At 36.6% G+C, this 18,022-nt stretch overlaps 1 protein-coding gene across 6 annotated transcripts in view; it reads right to left on the reverse strand.

Annotated features, from left to right (window-relative positions):
* Positions 1 to 18,022, reverse strand: part of LOC128015253 (receptor-type tyrosine-protein phosphatase F) — a 190,640-nt gene that overhangs the window by 52,832 nt on the left and 119,786 nt on the right. For 3 of the 6 annotated variants that reach the window (XM_052598935.1, XM_052598934.1, XM_052598936.1), the window contains 5 exons: positions 14,561 to 15,142; positions 13,525 to 13,658; positions 12,682 to 12,826; positions 8,826 to 9,131; positions 1,515 to 1,708 (listed from right to left, as the gene is read on the reverse strand). In XM_052598935.1, coding sequence (XP_052454895.1) covers positions 1,515 to 1,708; positions 8,826 to 9,131; positions 12,682 to 12,826; positions 13,525 to 13,658; positions 14,561 to 15,142 — 1,361 coding nt within the window. The remainder of the gene's footprint in view (positions 1 to 1,514; positions 1,709 to 8,825; positions 9,132 to 12,681; positions 12,827 to 13,524; positions 13,659 to 14,560; positions 15,143 to 18,022) is intronic. The other 3 variants (XM_052598938.1, XM_052598937.1, XM_052598939.1) reach the window with 1 other exon arrangement.

Genomic DNA, 18,022 nt, shown 5'->3' on the forward strand with positions numbered 1-18,022 from the left:
CTTCTGTTATTTTACTATACTCACTGTTTCGCCAACATAAATGTCATGTTTTTGTCATGCTAATAAAGTGAATCAAGATTAGCAGTCAACATGCAATAAGTTTCTACTGCGTGACTGATGTATAAATGTATCTACACAAACTGTCAAGTTAGTTTGACAAATAGATGTCCATGTATGACGACTAATGACTTTAGGTTTGCATGAGTGAACGTGTGCATCTGATAATAACAACAAATGTGCAGAGATGCAAGAATCTTGCTCAAGACTCCTCGTCTCCGCACAGATAAGACAGGAATGCAGCTGACAAATGGATAAAGAGGTGTGTGTTTATCTGCTGCGAGGGAGGAAGGAAACCCCAAAAGAGTGTATGTGAACGACAGACGAGGTAGACGAGGCAGATCCTTCTAGGATGCATCCAAACTTTCCTGCAGTTTGACTCACGTCTCGTTCTGTTCCTTGAGTTCTGACACTCATGAGGCACAGGTCTCTTAGCATCACACATGCTGTAAGTCATGCATGTAGTGTAATTCCCTGTCACACACACACACACACACACACTAAAGCAGGCTGACTGAGAGGCAGACACCTGGAGTCAGAGAGTCGGCGTGCTCCTGCAAGCTAAACACTGAATAACAATCCTACAGCAGCTCTCCATCAATACTCAGCAAGGATTAGAGCACACTACAGCTCCTGATCCATTTAATCAAAAACCAATTCCTCTCAAATACATATATATTAATATTAACTTCATTTGAATAACACTCGCTGAGTTCGGATCATCCCTCTGCAAGCTGGAATAATACTTTTATGAATAAAACTCTTCCCACTTCACTTTTGTCTGATTTTGGTCAGATTGAGATGACTGCTAACATTTTATGCATTCAGTAACATTTTATGTATCAACTTGCTTGCTTTAAAATGTGGTTGAGCTGTGGTTGAAATGCATCTATTTAAAATGTATACAGCACAAATGTATTCAGTTGGAATGAGTCGATAGGAACTTAAAAAAAAAAGTTTATATTGAGAAAGGACAAATATATAAAAAATATGTACCGTATGTTTCGGACAATAAGTCACACCTGAGTATAAGTCGCATCAGTCCAAAAGTACATCATGACGAGGGAAAAAACATGTATAAGTCGCACTGGACTATGAGTCGCATTTATTTAGAACCAAGAGAAAACATTACCGTCTCCAGCCGCAAGAGGGCGCTCTATGTCTTCAGTGTAGACTACAGGAGAACTGAGCAGCATAGAGCGCCCTCTCGTGGCTGGAGACGGTAATGTTTTCTCTTGGTTCATGTCAAATTAATTTTGATAAATAAGTTGCACCTGACTATAAGTCGCAGGACCAGCCAAACTATGAAAAAAAGTGCGACTTATAGTCCGGAAGATACGGTATATCTATCAAAGAGGTGAATATGAGGACATATTCAATACATTTTTTGTCATAATCTGGGGATCCATGTACAATGTGATTTGGTTGCACATTTTCTATTCTCTCTCTGTGAGTACCTGTGCCTCGGGCAGGGCCACGTCCAGTATGATGGGCTGTCCGCGCGGCTCTCCGTTCTCCAGCCGTGAGTAAACCACCTGGTAGCCGCGGATCTGTCCGTGCTGCTTCTGCTGCAGAGGAGGCTTCCAGGACACCCGCAGGGCCGTGGAGTTCACATTGTCCACCTCAACCCTGCGTGGAGGGGCGCCAGGCACTGTGGGAGGCAGAGAAGAAACATTTAGAGCTCGATCACACACCGAAACACACTCAGGTCATTTAAAGGTACAGACCCCACAAAACCTGCTCCCAGGCTACAGCCAACACACTTGAACAACGTTTAGTACTGCTAAAAATATGCTCTCTGTAATTAAATTCAATTAAATTACATTTATGCATTTAGCAGACGCTTTTATCCAAAGTGACTTACAGTGCATTCAGGCTATCAATTTTTACATATCATGTAATTCACTTTAGACATTATATTTCTCAAGAAGTTAACATACGAGAAAAATGTTTTTTAAATAAAAAAATAACATTTTGACAATTTCAAATATTAATAATAAAAGCCTGAGCTTGGGACAAATACAAAATAAAATCTATTTATGTTGACGTAAAAATAAAATATTTAATTATAATAAAAATAATTATTTATATAAATATAATTATATTTTTATATTTTTCATATATTAATATTAAAAGTCTGACTCTGGGACAAGGGTAAACCAATAAAACAATACAATCTATATAATAAAAATAAAATGTAAAAATAAAATAAAAAATTAAATAACATTATTATTATTAATAATAAAGTAGCTATGCAGTTATCTACTCTCTATAATTCCCTTCAGACATTACATTTCTCAAATACACAAAAGCTTAGAATTAAACTAGAATTAAAATGATATTTTACTCAAAAATTAGCATTCAGCATTAAGACGTTCTTTCTTTGTTTTGAAGAATATTCACACTCCAAAAATAAATGCATCATGAAAGCACTCATGAAATAATTTAGACTGAAATACCAGCTTTTTGTTTAATAATAATAATAATAATAATAATAACAACAATAAATAAAAATAATAATAATAAAATATTTTTGTGCCTTTTTGGAGATTGGTGGTCATCATAAACTTTAATTGCATGGAAACAATCAGTATAAATATATGTCATTCAGGTTTAAAATGACATAAGGTTGAACTATCCTTGTGACATGCATTTCACAATTACAAATGTGTTGCATTGAGAGTCTGGGAGACAGGCTTCACCAAACCCACATAACGCTCCCGGCCAGCTCAGCTCCCCCAGGAGTTTAGGCTGACATGAGTGCAAAAGAGCAGCAGTTCAGTAGATGTTAATGACAGTCAATTGATAGTCAATAGATGAAGCAGTGAAGGGAGGGAAGACAGGAGTGAAGGTTAAAAAGCACAGCATTAAGAGATTAATAACCAGATCCCATCCCAGCAGTAACAGCTCAAGTGCAGAAGATCTATGGAGTGCTGAACGTCAGCAAAACAGGCTGTGCTTAATTGGAGTCATTTAACTGTATAAATGTCTTGGCGCTGGCTGAAATTCAGCCTTGACCTGCAGATGAGAGAAAAGTCAATGCCTGAAAACAGATAAACCAAAATATGGTGCTCCTCTGCAGATGTGTGATCTGGACTGGAACCAAACATCGACACGGTCAATTTTAACAGCATGTTTGTGCAAGTTTAATACAAGTTCAGCTCAATCGACACCCTTTGCAGCATAATGTCAATTACCACAGACACAAATCTGGGGAAAAGGTTGGAACTTACAATGGAGTAAACTAGGCCAGCATTGCAGGGGGTTGAAAGCTAAATGAATAATTCAGTCTTGCACATTTCATGTGAAAGTTTGCTTATGCATTCTTGACACTGTTGAAAAATTGCATCTGACTTTACACAGACCAGTGAGTGATCTCTATCACACTAGCATTTATGTTCAGTTACTGTCATTACTCTTTTGAAACTCTGTATTTTTTAATTAGTTTCATTTACAGAGCGGAAATATGTCAAAATAATGATCTTCATAATTAATATAATTATTCTAAATAAGCATCATAATTAAATTGAATAATCACAACAACATAATGTTGTTCATTGCTTACACATTTTACCGATGACTTTTCTAGTTTTTATTATTTTTTATTGACAAATAGCAATTTTCATCCATATAACATCCCAATTTCCATGCAATCCATATTATATATATATATATATATATATATATATATATATATATATATATATATATATATATTAGGGGTGTAACGATACGCGTATTCGTATTGAACCGTTCGGTACGACGCTTTCGGTTCGGTACGCGGTACGCATTATGTATACCGAACGGTTCGTTGGAGTAATTAATTATATTTGAAAAAAAAAAAAAAAAAGAGAGAGAAAGAAATATAATGATATGCGTTCAACAAGGTAGCCCAATAACCCAAACAACGTAACAGGCAACGCCCCTGACACTCCCGAAGAAGAAAAAAACACCATCTTATATGTTTATGTTAGGCTACTCAGCAGGCGCTCGCTCACTCAGTACACGCTGAAGGCTCGTTGCAAAATAGCCAATGCGTTTAACAGACTAGAAATGAGAAGATCCTCCAATAACCAACAGGTCTGGTGTTTGGGTGCACTTTGGATTCCCTTTAAGCTATAATGGTGATGGCAAGAGAGTGGTGGATAAAAAAACAACGGTATGTCGCATCTGCAACATGACAGGGTACACCAGCGAGATTACAAAAAAAAAAAAAAAAAAACCAGCGGGAATATCTGGGATATATGCGTCAGTACTATCTGGGAAAAGACGAAAAAAAGGAGAAACATGCACGCAGCAAACTATCCCTGCAGCATTTAGAAACTATAGCTTACAGGGAATCCAACCCAAACACCAGACCTGTTGGTTATTTTAGGATCTTATATTTCTGGTCTGTTAAATGCATTAGACATTTTGCAACGAGCCTTCAGCGCGTGCTGAGTGAGCGAGCGCCTTAGGGGCCGTTCACATATCGTGCCTAAAAACGCATGGAAAACGCTAAGCGCGTCTTTCTCCTCCTTTCCAAAGCGCTTGGGCAGAAGCGCTCATGAGGCGTCTGTCTTTGCTAAGCAACAATGACGTGCTCTCTCCATGAGACGCGGAAATTTCAGCGAAGGATAAATGGATTTGCAGCTCTAAAAATCGCTTGCAGTAGCTCTGCTACTGAATTTATTTCAAAATTGCAATCCATATACAACTATGATCAGCTGTTCCTTCATCTTGGCTGAGCTCTCAACGTTGTTACGGGAAAGGATGAAGCTGATTGGTTGGTTCTTGTCACATGACCCGCGGTGCGCTTGCGGCATTCTTAAAAGTTGAGATGTTTTTACATTTTGCTGTATCTAAAACGTATCGAACCGAACCGAACCGAACCGAACCGTGACATCAGTGTATCGTATCGAACCGAACCGTGAATTTTGTGAACCGTTACACCCCTAATATATATATATATATATATATATATTCAATGTAAATGACTTAAGTTCAACTTTTAAAAAAAAATCAATTTCCATTACTTTACAAATCATTCTTTAAAAATACCACATACATATAAAATAATAATATAGCTTGTTATTTTAAACAATTTTAAGCCATTTTTGGGGCCCCTGGTTGAGAACCCCTTTTGTGGCCTTTTTATTTTTATTTTTTTAAATATATATAGAATTATGCAGTATTAATTAACTAATTTAAAAATGTATGTCCTAGTACTGTGTACCCTTTAAAAATGTGACTAACATTTACACTTTGGATACTATACTATTCTTGTAAAGAATAATATTGATATATTTAATGTACTATGTACCATTTAGGGGTAAATAAAGTAAAGATGTGCATTTCAGCTTTTTTACCTTAGGGTTCTGCCACAGTGACAGCTTTTTAATGAGAGTGCATTAATCAGAATTTCTAAACAATAGAAAACCTTTGAGAAGTCTCATTTCTGTTCTGTGGTAGTTGATGTGCTGCCGATAGAGTTTAACTCATATTAAATGCATAACATTCCTCTGAGAGATGAAAACGCAGACTTTGCTCCTCAAATCTTTCGTCTGCTTATACTCCATCCTGATGTCTGAATCCGCCGTCTTTCTCGCCCTCTCAACTTTCCCTTTTCCTCGCTCTCTCACCATGTCTCCATGGAAATGCAGACAGAGAGATGAACCGGACAGGACGGGTTCACACTATCCTCGCTGCTCACAGCCACTTCATGCCACTCCAACTCCAGCTCAAATCATAAATATCAGAGATCACCTGAGAGTTAGGCTCAGCCCAGCCTCATGCAGGAAATGTGAAAACAGGACCTGGTCTACACAAGCTGCTAATATGCAGCACAACACATGGGCAGGTACAATACATTTGTGTGAGAATACAGCATGTATTCAGATCCTGTGTGATGTGACCTTGCTCAAACTACTCATTCAACCAGCAGCACTGCACTTTGCTTTCCTGCGTAAAGGACATTCATAACTGCGGTGAATAAACTATGAATGCCTCAAACCAAAGTGTGTGCTTTGATTTGTGAGAATACACACGTTAAGAGGTTGAGAAATAAAAAATAAAAAACACTGTTCTGTCTGGGATCAGTTCTGCTCGATGAATATGGATGTTAGCGAGCTTCTCTGAATGGGCGGAAAAGGTAAGAAGAACCGATGGAAAAGTTTTCAGATAAAAACACATCAATGTCTGCACCTGCACCTTTCAGTCAGCGCCGTTTAAAGCCTTATCAGCCACCGCAGCGCATTATTCTCACCAGAATATGCAAAAGAAAACTCAGTAGTTTGATTTATCTAATTTTGTTCTGATTAATAACCCTCCAAAAGAACCTGAAATGAAACTTCAAAGTTAAGGGCATCAACAGCCCCAGGCCTGCATGAATCTTTGGTTTAGAGTTTTGTTCCTTGCTAAGCTTAGCATCACTATCACTATTGCTCATGCTTGGTTCAATATAGACTCACATACGATTTACTATTACTGTTTTAAGCTATCAATCGTACAATTTTTTGCTCTGCAGACGGTAAAACATTCCACAGACTTAAATTGCAGGAAAGATTCAAGCTATATCTAGAGACCAGAATAGCACAGAAACAACCTTCCAGAACAATCTCGCAGTGTATATCAACAACAGAGCAATCAGCCATCAAAAAAACACTGTTCAAAAGACTTTTCTGCTCACCAAGGCTGCATTTATTTGATTAAAATATACAGTGGAATCGGTAATATTATGAAGCATTATTGCAATTTAAAATAACTGTTTCCTATTTGAATATATTTTAAAAAGTAATGTATTTCTGTAATGATTGTTCAGCATCAGTCCTCCAGTCTTCAGTGTCACATGATCTTCAGAAATCATTCTAATACGATGATTTGCTGCTCAAGAAACATGATTATTATCAATGTTGAAAACAGTTGTGCTGCTGAATATTGAAACAAATTGATCATTTGTACAAAAACTATTTTAAAACCAGCCTATATAAAGTACTGTCACGTTTGATCAATCTAATGCATCATTTTTAAAATAAAGTAATAACGAAAAAGAATGTTAGCATGCACTGAAGGAGAAACTGGACTCATATTTAGATAGCATCATAGAGATTAGATTTGGGCCAGTGAATATCCACTTAGCAACTTCCCTGAACACCCTGACAGCTGCTAAGTGATGCCCACAACATCCTAGCATCTTAGCGGAAAGTTTTGCATGAGCAAACACCACTTTTTGATCCTTCATGAAATGTAAAAATGTAGTTGAATCATGAGTGTAAGTGCATGTGTGTGTTCTGTCCATATGTCCATATGTGGGGCTTGTTTTAATGCTGCACGTTTCTGTCTCCTCTGGGCTCAGCGGTTTGATTGACAGGTGAACGCTTGAAGTACATGTCCCTTGTCTGTTAAGCCTGTCAATCAAATTCTGATTTCCCATCTCCTCTCTTCTCTCTCTATAAGTCTCTTTTTCCTGGAAGTGAATTTTTAGCAGTCTATCGGTGCTGACTGCAGTGGTAGTTTCAGTGTTAGTGATGCTTTTCTGTTTTATTTAAGCCATTTGTAACCCATTTCATTTGTGACAGAATAAACACTCACTGATTCTTATAATACTTCCCAGGGCACGTATGATATTAACTCACTTATAAATTCACCTTAATAATGTTGCACAGCATGACTTACTAAACTAGATATGCTAATTTAAAACAATGAATCTCATTATTCCTTATTCTTTATTCAGAACACAAATTAATCTTTAAAAGCCTGCTTTTTAAGAGTCACTTATGTTCTTCAATCAGAATGATTAAACAATTTCATACCGTTTTTTTTTTTGCTCACAAGTTGGTGTTTTAGTGAGTGTGTGTGTGCATGTTCTAAGAAACTAATACTTTTATTTAAAAGGGATGCAATAAATTTATCAAAAGAGGCAGTAAATACATATATAACGTGACAGAATAATTCAATTTCAGATAAATACTGTTCTTTTGATTTTTGTAGACATCAAAGTATCCTAAAGAAAATATATCACAGCTTCCAAAAACATATGCAGCAGCACAACTGTTTTCAACATTGATAATCATGAGAAATGTTTCTTGAGCAGCAAATCATCATATTTTCATGATTTCTGAAGATCATGTGACACTGAAGACTGGAGGAATGATGCTGAAAATACAGCAGCACATCACAGAAATAAATTAAATTTTAAAATATATGAAAATAGAAAACAGTTATTTAAAATTAAAATAATTTTTCACAATACTACTATTTATTTTATTACTGTATTTCAATCAAATAAATGCAGCCTTTTGAACAGTTATATAAATCTGTGGGATTTTCTACCTGTTTCATATGAACTATGGGATAGTAATATTTGTTTATAGCCATCTATAAAAGACTTCCCTAAATAAAGGTCCGTGTTGGTGTGTGCGAGCGTCTCAATGAGGTTTGTGAACCCCACCGAAACTCTCAGTTCGCCCACTCGTTCTGAGTCTTTTCATCGCACAGCAAAGACTGACTCACAGAACAAAACCTCAGCGCTGTCCTGAACTTTCACTCCACTACAGAGACTCTCTCGCTTCCTCTGTCTGGTGCACATTAATAAGAGAAGAGTGAGGAACAGCAGGAATAACCTCCAGCGTGAAGGAAGAAAGAGAGAGAATCGCAGAGGGAGGCGTGGATTCATGCCGTTCAGTCAGGAAACCCGGAACGAAGAGTTAGTGCTGGTGAGTTTGAGACTCAGTGCTGCTAGTTAGAAGATACGGAGAGCAGATCTGAAGCACCCGTGAGCCGAGCATTACCATCCTCTTTGGTTCTGACGCGGGTGCTGCTGCTCTCCGGGCCGGGCCCCACATCCGTGTGCGCTTTGACCCACACCACGTACTCCGTCCACTTCTCCAGCCCTTCCAGCACGTAGCTGGACACATCCGCGGGGATGTCCTTGACCTCGTGACGCTGCTGGTCCTCGCCCGACTCCGCCTGATAGGCCAGAGAGTACCTGACGATGTTTCCATGGCGACTGGCGGCCGGAGGAGCCGCCCAACTCACCTTGATGCTGGTGGAGCTGAGACTGATCAGGTGCACTTCCTGTGGGGGGGCGGACGGGGCTGGAAAGGGGTGCAGGAACACATGAGCTGGGACCAGTTGCATACACTTAGCATCTGTATGTCTTAAGATCCAGTCTAAGCAAGTTTATGCAACCAGCTAGCAAAGAAATAAAGGTCCTTTGCAAAACTGGCAAATACAGGCAAACACACATAGAAATGAGAATCTGTGTACTCTATTCCAAATAGACTAAATGATGCTTTTATTTAAATTATATTGCTCAAAAGTTTGTGGTCAATATATATATATTTTTATGGGGGGGATAAAGTATTAATATAATTCAGCAAGAATGCATTAAATTGATCAAAAGTTAAAGTAAAGAATTTTACAGTGTTCCACAAAAAACCTATTTCTATTCATCAAAGAATCTTGACTAAATGTATTCTGCTTTCCACTAAAAACCTAAGCAGAACAACAGTTTTAAACAATCAGACATGTTTCTTGAGCAACAAATCAACATATTATCATGATTTCTGAGAGATCATGTGAAACTGAAGACTGTGATGATGCTGATGGGACAACATGGGAATTAATTACATTTTAAAAATGCATCACAATAGAAAACAGTTTATTTAAATTATAATAATAATAGGGCTTCCTACTGGGGTCTTTAAAGCACTGACACACAAATTCATCTATTTTGAAATGTTCTAAAGTCGAAAGAATTTAGAACCCATTAAATGTTTGTTTTTTTAAGTTTCTGCTGCGGAGTCAAACTAATTTTTGAACGTTTCTTTACAAGAGTGAATAGTCATTATTATAATTTTTTTTTAAAGTCTGCATATACTGTAGTCTAAATATTGTGCTTTGAGGTGAAAGCAGAGATTGATGGCTTACTTGTACTCTGTATCTGTGAAAGTATGACAGAGATAACAGATACACTGTGTCTGACACACTGTCTTTGGCTAGACACGTAATTGAAGTGATTGATGGCCTGTCTAGTGTCTGAAATGCTCTATCGATTTACTTTTAAAATCACTTGAGTTCACAGAAAATCCCGCCGCTCCTGTCTATCCCATCCTGAGAACACGGCAAACTAAAACAATATATAGTAGGATTATTACACGGCTCTCTGCAATCCTTGATTCTGACTGAAGAAGCAGCAGACATAACATATGGGCTTTTCTGAACGATATCAGTGATGGTGCACGTATGAAAATCTGAAAACTGCATCGCTCCTGTGTTTTGTTCAGCAGAGCAGGCAGAAAATGGCTTCTGAGGGAAAAATAGGTCAAATAAGAGGTTCGACTCCACACAGAAGATCAAGGAACATATCTGTGAGTGTGAATGAGATGTTCTACACCTGTGGACTGAGGAAACCAGGAGAGGAAAGACAATGTGTGGGAAAAGGTGGGAGAAATGGGTGAGAAAACAAGATTAAACAGAGACGAGAGAAACTGGACACACATCTGGACAAACACAAGTGGGAGTTGAGAAGAAAAGAAATAGTGAGAAAAAAGAATAAATACAGGGACATATAAGCACATGGTTATAAGAGAGACTTGAGTGTGAGGAAAAAGAAAGAGAGCAAGTATCAGCAGAGGAAAGTGTGAAGGAAATAAAACAGGAAAAGAGAAAAGTGAAGACACTAAACAGAGACGAAAGAGACACTGGTCAGTGAGGAGAAAAAACAGGACAGCAAGAAAAAAGCAATGAATAAAAGAATATTAAAGACGGAAAGAAACGGAGCAGATGGTAATGAGAGAGAATGAAGTGAGAGAAAGCTATAAAGAGGTGTGAAGGTCAAACATAGTGAGCTGCCTACCTAGACAGGATATTACAGAAATAACTCATTCAATTAGTCAAAAAAAAAAAAAAGATTTGTATGATTTTCATTTTTGGATGAATTATTCCTATTATATATTAAATCCCATTTATATATTATATCTTAATTATATATTAAAATGCTGTTTTTCATGTCTTTGGAAGAAAAAAGTTAGTTTTTTCTTTTTAAGTAACCATGAAATCTAAATGGACAGTTCTTATTTTTATTGCAGTGTTTACTAATTTAAATATGCACGTAATTTTGTATGTATTTTTTTATAATTCATGTGTGATCGCTGCAATTAGCAAATGGCAATGATCTAGTCAATCCAATCAAGTCCCGCCCTACATTTATTTCTAGATTGAGAAGCCATTTCTCTTTGATGTAAGTCACAACAGGGAAGAAATGATCACAATTTGTTTCATGCTGACTTTAAAGTGTTCACGCTGCTCTTTTGCTGCTTTTTAAGCAAAAACATAAAGTAAATGAGTCATAGGAAAAAAAAAACATGACGAACAGGGTTTAAAAGACAATTAATATCCAGTAATATTATTGATTTAACTGCACTCACACTATCAGATGAGAATCAAATCTGAACTGAATTAAGCTGAATAATGACTGTATTATCTTCTGTACAGCTGCTTTATAGCTGAAATTGATTTTGTTTCATTAATGATTCCTTTTACAACATTAAACTGTTATTTTCCTGTTAAACCTGTCTATTAATCTGAAGCTGCTATGAATCAGTCTGTATTGTGTGAAGTGCTATGCAAAGATAAATGTGACTTAACTTCACTATGAACATTCAAAAACTTCCTGTGTCCTGTGTGAAGTGAGTTAAACGAGTCGCCCATTAAAGTCTACATGCTCCCTTGATAAGCTAGCTGCTCATGTAGGCAGTGAGGCAGCTCACTAGGATCTGGCACAGAATTACAGAGACAGAAAGACAGAGGGATTTTGGTGTCTCAGGTCTGTGAGGATAGCGACTCAAAGATGCTAGGACAAAAAAGACGGACTAGGAGACGTAAAGAAAAAGCCAGTGTTTCTGTGGGAACCAAGCCGCGGCTTATATCAAACCTCTCAAAGCTGACACGTCTAACAAATAGCTCTGAAGAGCAGGAGATCTCTCGGAGGAGCTGTCATAAATATCTCAGCTTTAGTCCATTTCTCTGGAGCCGGAGGAAGATGAGGACAGAGATTAAGCCGTACTGACTGCGTCATTCTGACGCCACGAGAACACAAACAATCAGCGTGTGTCGCACTCCACGGTCACTGCAGCTCTGCACGGACCTGAACCACAAACCAGGAACATCTGAGACCTTGATGCCCAAAAGCTGGAGTGATGCTGTGTATGAAACAGACACCAGTGCTGCTCTGCTCTATTAAACACAGGGTCTTTTGTATGGCGATAAAGCGAGATAAATAACCATTTAGTACATGTAAGGTGACGTTTTAGTTTACACTTTTATAGCATTTCACTCCGTCTCCTTAAACCACTTATAATGTTAATTAATGTGTCTCGAGCCAAAAAATAATCATGCATTCAGGGTACCAATGTAGTAAATATTTCAAGATTATATTTTTGTGTTTTGATGGTCAAATCTTTGCATTTTATTTGTAAACACCTGCACTGAATGTTTCATAAGTCAGCGATATGGTGCAGTAATGGAAAAATATGGAAAGTAACGTACCTTATTAACAATCTTTAGCCGAGTGACTGGGCCAGTACTGAATTGGTCAAAGTCTAAGATGGTCACAGTTTGAGTTAATGAACAGTTGACACTTACTGGACTGGGCCGTCCGGGCCTCTATGGGCTGTGTGTACACCCCGAGTCCCATCTCTGAGCGCGCGGCTAGAGTAAACTTGTAGAGTGTGTCTGGCTTCAGGCTTTCGACAGCATATGAACCAGCTGGGTTAAAGATGACATGGTGCTGTGATGGATAAAAGACAAAGAGAGGCACACACAAGCTGTTCAGAATGCATTATTAGTGTACAACTGCATGCTGCATAGTATATACAGATTCTCATCTGTGAAACAGTATGAATTATATAACAAACTGCACTGTAATATGCAGTGTTGTCACTGTTAATAAATACTAAAATGATCAAAACTAAAGTTGAAATAAATATAAATTAAATCTAAAAATACATATTTATAAAAAACGACAAAAGCACACCTGAAAATATACAAATATATATATATATTAAAAAAAAAAAAATAAATAAAAAAAAAAAAAAAAAAAATATATATATATATATATATATATATATATATATATAGGGAATCTATAAATATTGTTGTTTATATGTAAATTCAGTGATGCCCAGTCAGCATAAAAAAATAAAGTTTTTTTAAGCAAAAAAATAAAAAGAAAATATATATATTATTATTGTTAGCCCACAAAAAAGACAAAATGATTTCTATATATATATAAAAAACATATTTGATATGGCTGATCAGTCATGTGTTTAAGATGATTGCATAGTGTGCTAATAATTTTATACTGTATACTGTAAATTATCCAGGTATTCCATACTGCAAAGATAGCATGTATGCTAGTAATATCATTGTGAACTTACTGTAGTCATTCACACAGATTCAGTGACCTTAGCTGTGTTCTGCCTTTACCTTGTTATCAGTGCCAGCTTCCCAGTATGTGAGCTCATATTTGGTGATCTGATCCTGGACGGGCCACAGCCATGACAGCATGATCCGGGTGTCCAGCTCGGCCTCTGCTTCAAAATTAGTGGGCTGCGCCGGCACTGCAGTCAGAGATGGAGTTTGTCTTACTATACACTTAAATCACACAATTATATTGACATTACAAAATCTTCATGTAGATATGTTGTTGAATTATCTTTTCTCAGCCCATATCGACCAGATTAAAAAACAAAGAAACAAAAAAACATTTTGTTAACAAGCTTAAATAAAATATAAATTAAAATAAATAAATGAATACATAATTAAAGCACCAAATTTTCTAAGAAATGAATCCAAAAATACATAAAAATATACTGAAATAAAAACAAATTAAACCTAAACAGTAATAATAATAAAGAACAAAAACGAATAAAAATGCAGATAACAATTTTTTTAAACAAACTGAAAACAAAATTAAAATGAAATAATAATAAAATATTAAAATACAAAAATAAAAGATAATCATTTTAATAAAAACTATAATAATATATAAATATAAATATAAAATATTTAAAAAATATATATAAAATACAATTTATAAATAAATAGCAAATAAATTTATAAATTTAGCAAATAATAAATAAATACATACTAATATATTATTTATTATAATTATAATAATAATAAATATTATTATTATTAATCCATTAAAAAACACATAAGAAGGTAAAATCAATATCTAAAAAACACAGTTTTATTTTATAGTAAATTAAACATAAACGGTAAATTTTAAAAGAACTAAAACTAATAAAAATGACAAAAGCACATAACACAATTACAAAAAATCTAATGGAGTATTAAAAATGTAATTCAATTCAAATTAAATAATAATAAAATACTCAAATAAAAATATAAAAAAGCTTATTAATAATGAAAAATACTGAACTAAATACTAGAACAACACTGATATTTATACCATGTGCTCACTTTCATTAAACAATAAATGATATGGCAGATGTCTCACCTCCTTGCTGTGTTTTAACCTGCAGTATGTCTGAAGGTGGTCCGTCTCCCACAGACGTGAACGCCAGCACGCGCAGGCCGTACGTGATGTCAGGTACCAGGCCGGAGATAGTGGTCAGGCTGCTGTCCTCTGTGTTGTGTTTCTGCCATGTGCTGAGTGGGAAGTGCATGTCGGACGTGTAGTACACTCGATATCCTCGTATCTGTCCGTTGGGCTCCTCTGGAGGCTCCCACTGCACCAGCATGGTCGTGGCGCTCAGCATCCGGGCCTGAACACGCAGCGGAGGAGACGAGGGCGCCTGTTCACTGGTGCGGGTCTCCACCGTCCCGCTGGGCGGCCCGCGGCCGATGTTATTGACCGCCATGACGCGGAATTCATACTCAGAGTACGGACTCAAGCCACCGATGCTGTAGCGGGTGGAGGCTACTCCGTCCACTTCCTGGAAACCGTTGTCTGAGACTTTGGCCCTGTACTGAATGATATAGTAGGATACGGGTTCGGGGTTACCAGAATCCCATGTTAGAGTTACACTGGTGGCGGTGGTTTCAGTGACGATCAGAGAGGTCGGAGGACGGGGCAGAGCTGAGAATGCAAAAGAATGAATTTAGTGTCCTGACAATTATGATTGTAAAAAACAATGATAATATTGGCAACCTTGCATGTGCATGAGCATCTAAAGTAACCCAAAAAAGGACAGTATGATGTGTTTTCTTTCATTAATTAGTGTGAATTGAATCAGCAGTACAGCTCAGTGCACTTTATTTTAACAGCCACATAATTATATCTAAAGCACAACAGAAGTGTGTGTGTTGTCAATTTATTTCAAGGACTTGAAAATGAATTTCCTAAAACTGTAAATATTTCTCAGTTTGAACAATTACAGTTGTCGAAATCCAATCAACATCAAAATACAAACAGTAATATAATAAGATCATAACACAATAAAGAATATGCTATAATAATCGTCAGTCGCTAAATCATACAGTGCTATACTGTTTTTGCCACATGTCCTGGATTATTTATCATCCTTAACACGAAAAAGTGTTTGAAATGTATTTCTCAGCAACTAAACCACATATTCTGACATGCTATCGTATGCCAAACGTATGCAAATATATCCGCAACATTTCTCAGGTTAGATACATGCTAATGATGGCATTTAACATCAAAGTAGCAAAATGTGCCGTGTTAAACATTGCTATTACGATTATTCGATGTCAGCTCAATCAGCTCACTCTATTTCCACAGGCGGAAAGAAAAATGCCTGCATCGTCATCAAATAGCTTCTGAAATCGACTCTAAACAACTTTTGTGCTTCATGCGATTGGGCAGCTGTCAGAATCCAGACAGACCAGCTTGAATAAGCAGCAGCAGGGTGGAAATGGATAGAAAAATCCAGAGAAACCTGTGGCTGTGTGCTGCTTTAGGAGGCTTAAAGAAATCCCTAAACACATGATATTAACCTCCGCTAGCATGAAAATGCATGAAGGGAAACGGCAGTGAGAAAAACCCGCTGTAATGCCAGATAAACTCAACACGCTGCACACTTTAATCAATGCTAATAATGTAACTCGACTCCATGTGCCTGAATTGAGCTGAACTTCTCTTTGACTCCTGCTCTAAATTCTTTATTTTACACACTTCCCTAGAAACACCCATAAAAACAGGCTGATTCACTGAGTGATGAGGAGCTCGGAGCAGCCTACGTTTACAAACTAATACAGTAACGGTTACAGTAATCAGTGCTGAGTGGATCATTTATAAGTTGTAGTCTGTAACTGATTGCAACTTACATGACAAAAATGTGGTCAGTAACCTATTCAGTTATGTCATACATTTAAGGTAAACTATAATCAGACTACTTTTTACTTTTAGTGTTCCTGTAACTCATTGCATTATCAAGCAAGGTTGGGGGTTCGATTCCCCGGGAACACATGATAGATAAAAATTGATAGCCTGAAAGCACTGTAAGTCGCTTTGGATAAAAGTGTCTGCTAAATGCATAAATTTAATTTAATTTACTTTTGAACTATGTAGTTTATCACATTGATTTAAATATGATAATCTTGCGAAGAATACGAAGAGAAAGAAAATATATTACATTTATTGTTATTAACAACATGAAGTACATTTAAACATACAATTACATAAAGATTTCCCAAACTGGGATTCGTGAAGGAACTGCAAGGGGTCCGTGAGTTAAATGAGAATCAAATAATTAAATAAAATACATAATCATTTTAAAATAGCAACTATCAAAATAAAAGACTTGCTAAAATTTTTTAAATATTTTATTTGTTTGCCTGCATGTCTTGTGACCATTAACCATCATCAGAGAACTGTGAACATGCAAATGTGATGCTTAATTATTAAAATACACATTTTCAACTCTCAGGGGTTCTTCAAGTAAATAGGTGAAAGAGGTTCAGCTGACAAAATAAATAAATAAATAAAAATAATAATAATGGTTACATGCAAACAGAAAAATTGGGATAATCATTCAATATGAATACCTTATTGCTATTTGGTGAATAATATGTAATCATGTACTGAGTTTTCCGTTTTCTGCACATTGTTATTCTCCTCGTTAATTACCTAAAGCAGCTAATGAAACAGAATTCTCACCCATAGGCTTACTTCTGCATTAAGGAAAAAGGTGGATAGAGCGAGTTGTATTGTACTTGCAAGAGTCTCTGGTTTCCTGAGTGGCTTACAGTGAGTTGCTATCATGCTCTTAATGATTTGGAGTGAGTTGTTAGTTGTGCTTACGAGCTAGAATTAAAGAGCCCATTCCTAGGTGTGTATGATATTCTGGTGTACGAGCACACCTATTTGTGTTTTAGCATCATCTTATTGTTCAAATCTTTAAACCGTTGTGTGAGAACAACAGTATTTACAACATGACACAGAGTGTAGCCTCTTTCTAGATTTCACAGCACGGTAATTCAGAGAGTGCGCTCTTTCACGCAAGCGTTTAACATGATAAATTTGGGACAATGAAATGTTTCGAATGGATTCATTATCGCACAACAGTGCTAAAAATAATCCTTAATGATGATTCGGAGCTCAGAGATTCTGTTCGCGCTGTCAAGGCAGAATAAAGGAGGAGAGAGATCTCCTCATCACATTTCAGCTCTGATGAAACATTGATGAGGTGATTGCATGCGCCGTCTGTCTGTGTCGATGGGAATCCCCATGAGTGTGTTATTGATGAGATCTCTCTCTCTCTCAACGTTTCTGGGCCCAGTCTGATTAGAGCAGCTTTGTTTCTTATCGTCTAGATAATCACAGATAATCACTGACTTTAAGTACACAACTGATATCAATGCTAGATGTATGGATCACTTATGGACAAAGATTATAAAAGCAATGTATTCATTTAAATTAATGTAACCAAGCATCATATCATATTACTACTTTACTTGAATATAAATATTTCTGTATTACTACATTTTGAAAAGA

This window comes from Carassius gibelio, chromosome A6 (genome assembly GCF_023724105.1).
Source record: "Carassius gibelio isolate Cgi1373 ecotype wild population from Czech Republic chromosome A6, carGib1.2-hapl.c, whole genome shotgun sequence".
Lineage (NCBI taxonomy): Eukaryota > Metazoa > Chordata > Actinopteri > Cypriniformes > Cyprinidae > Carassius > Carassius gibelio.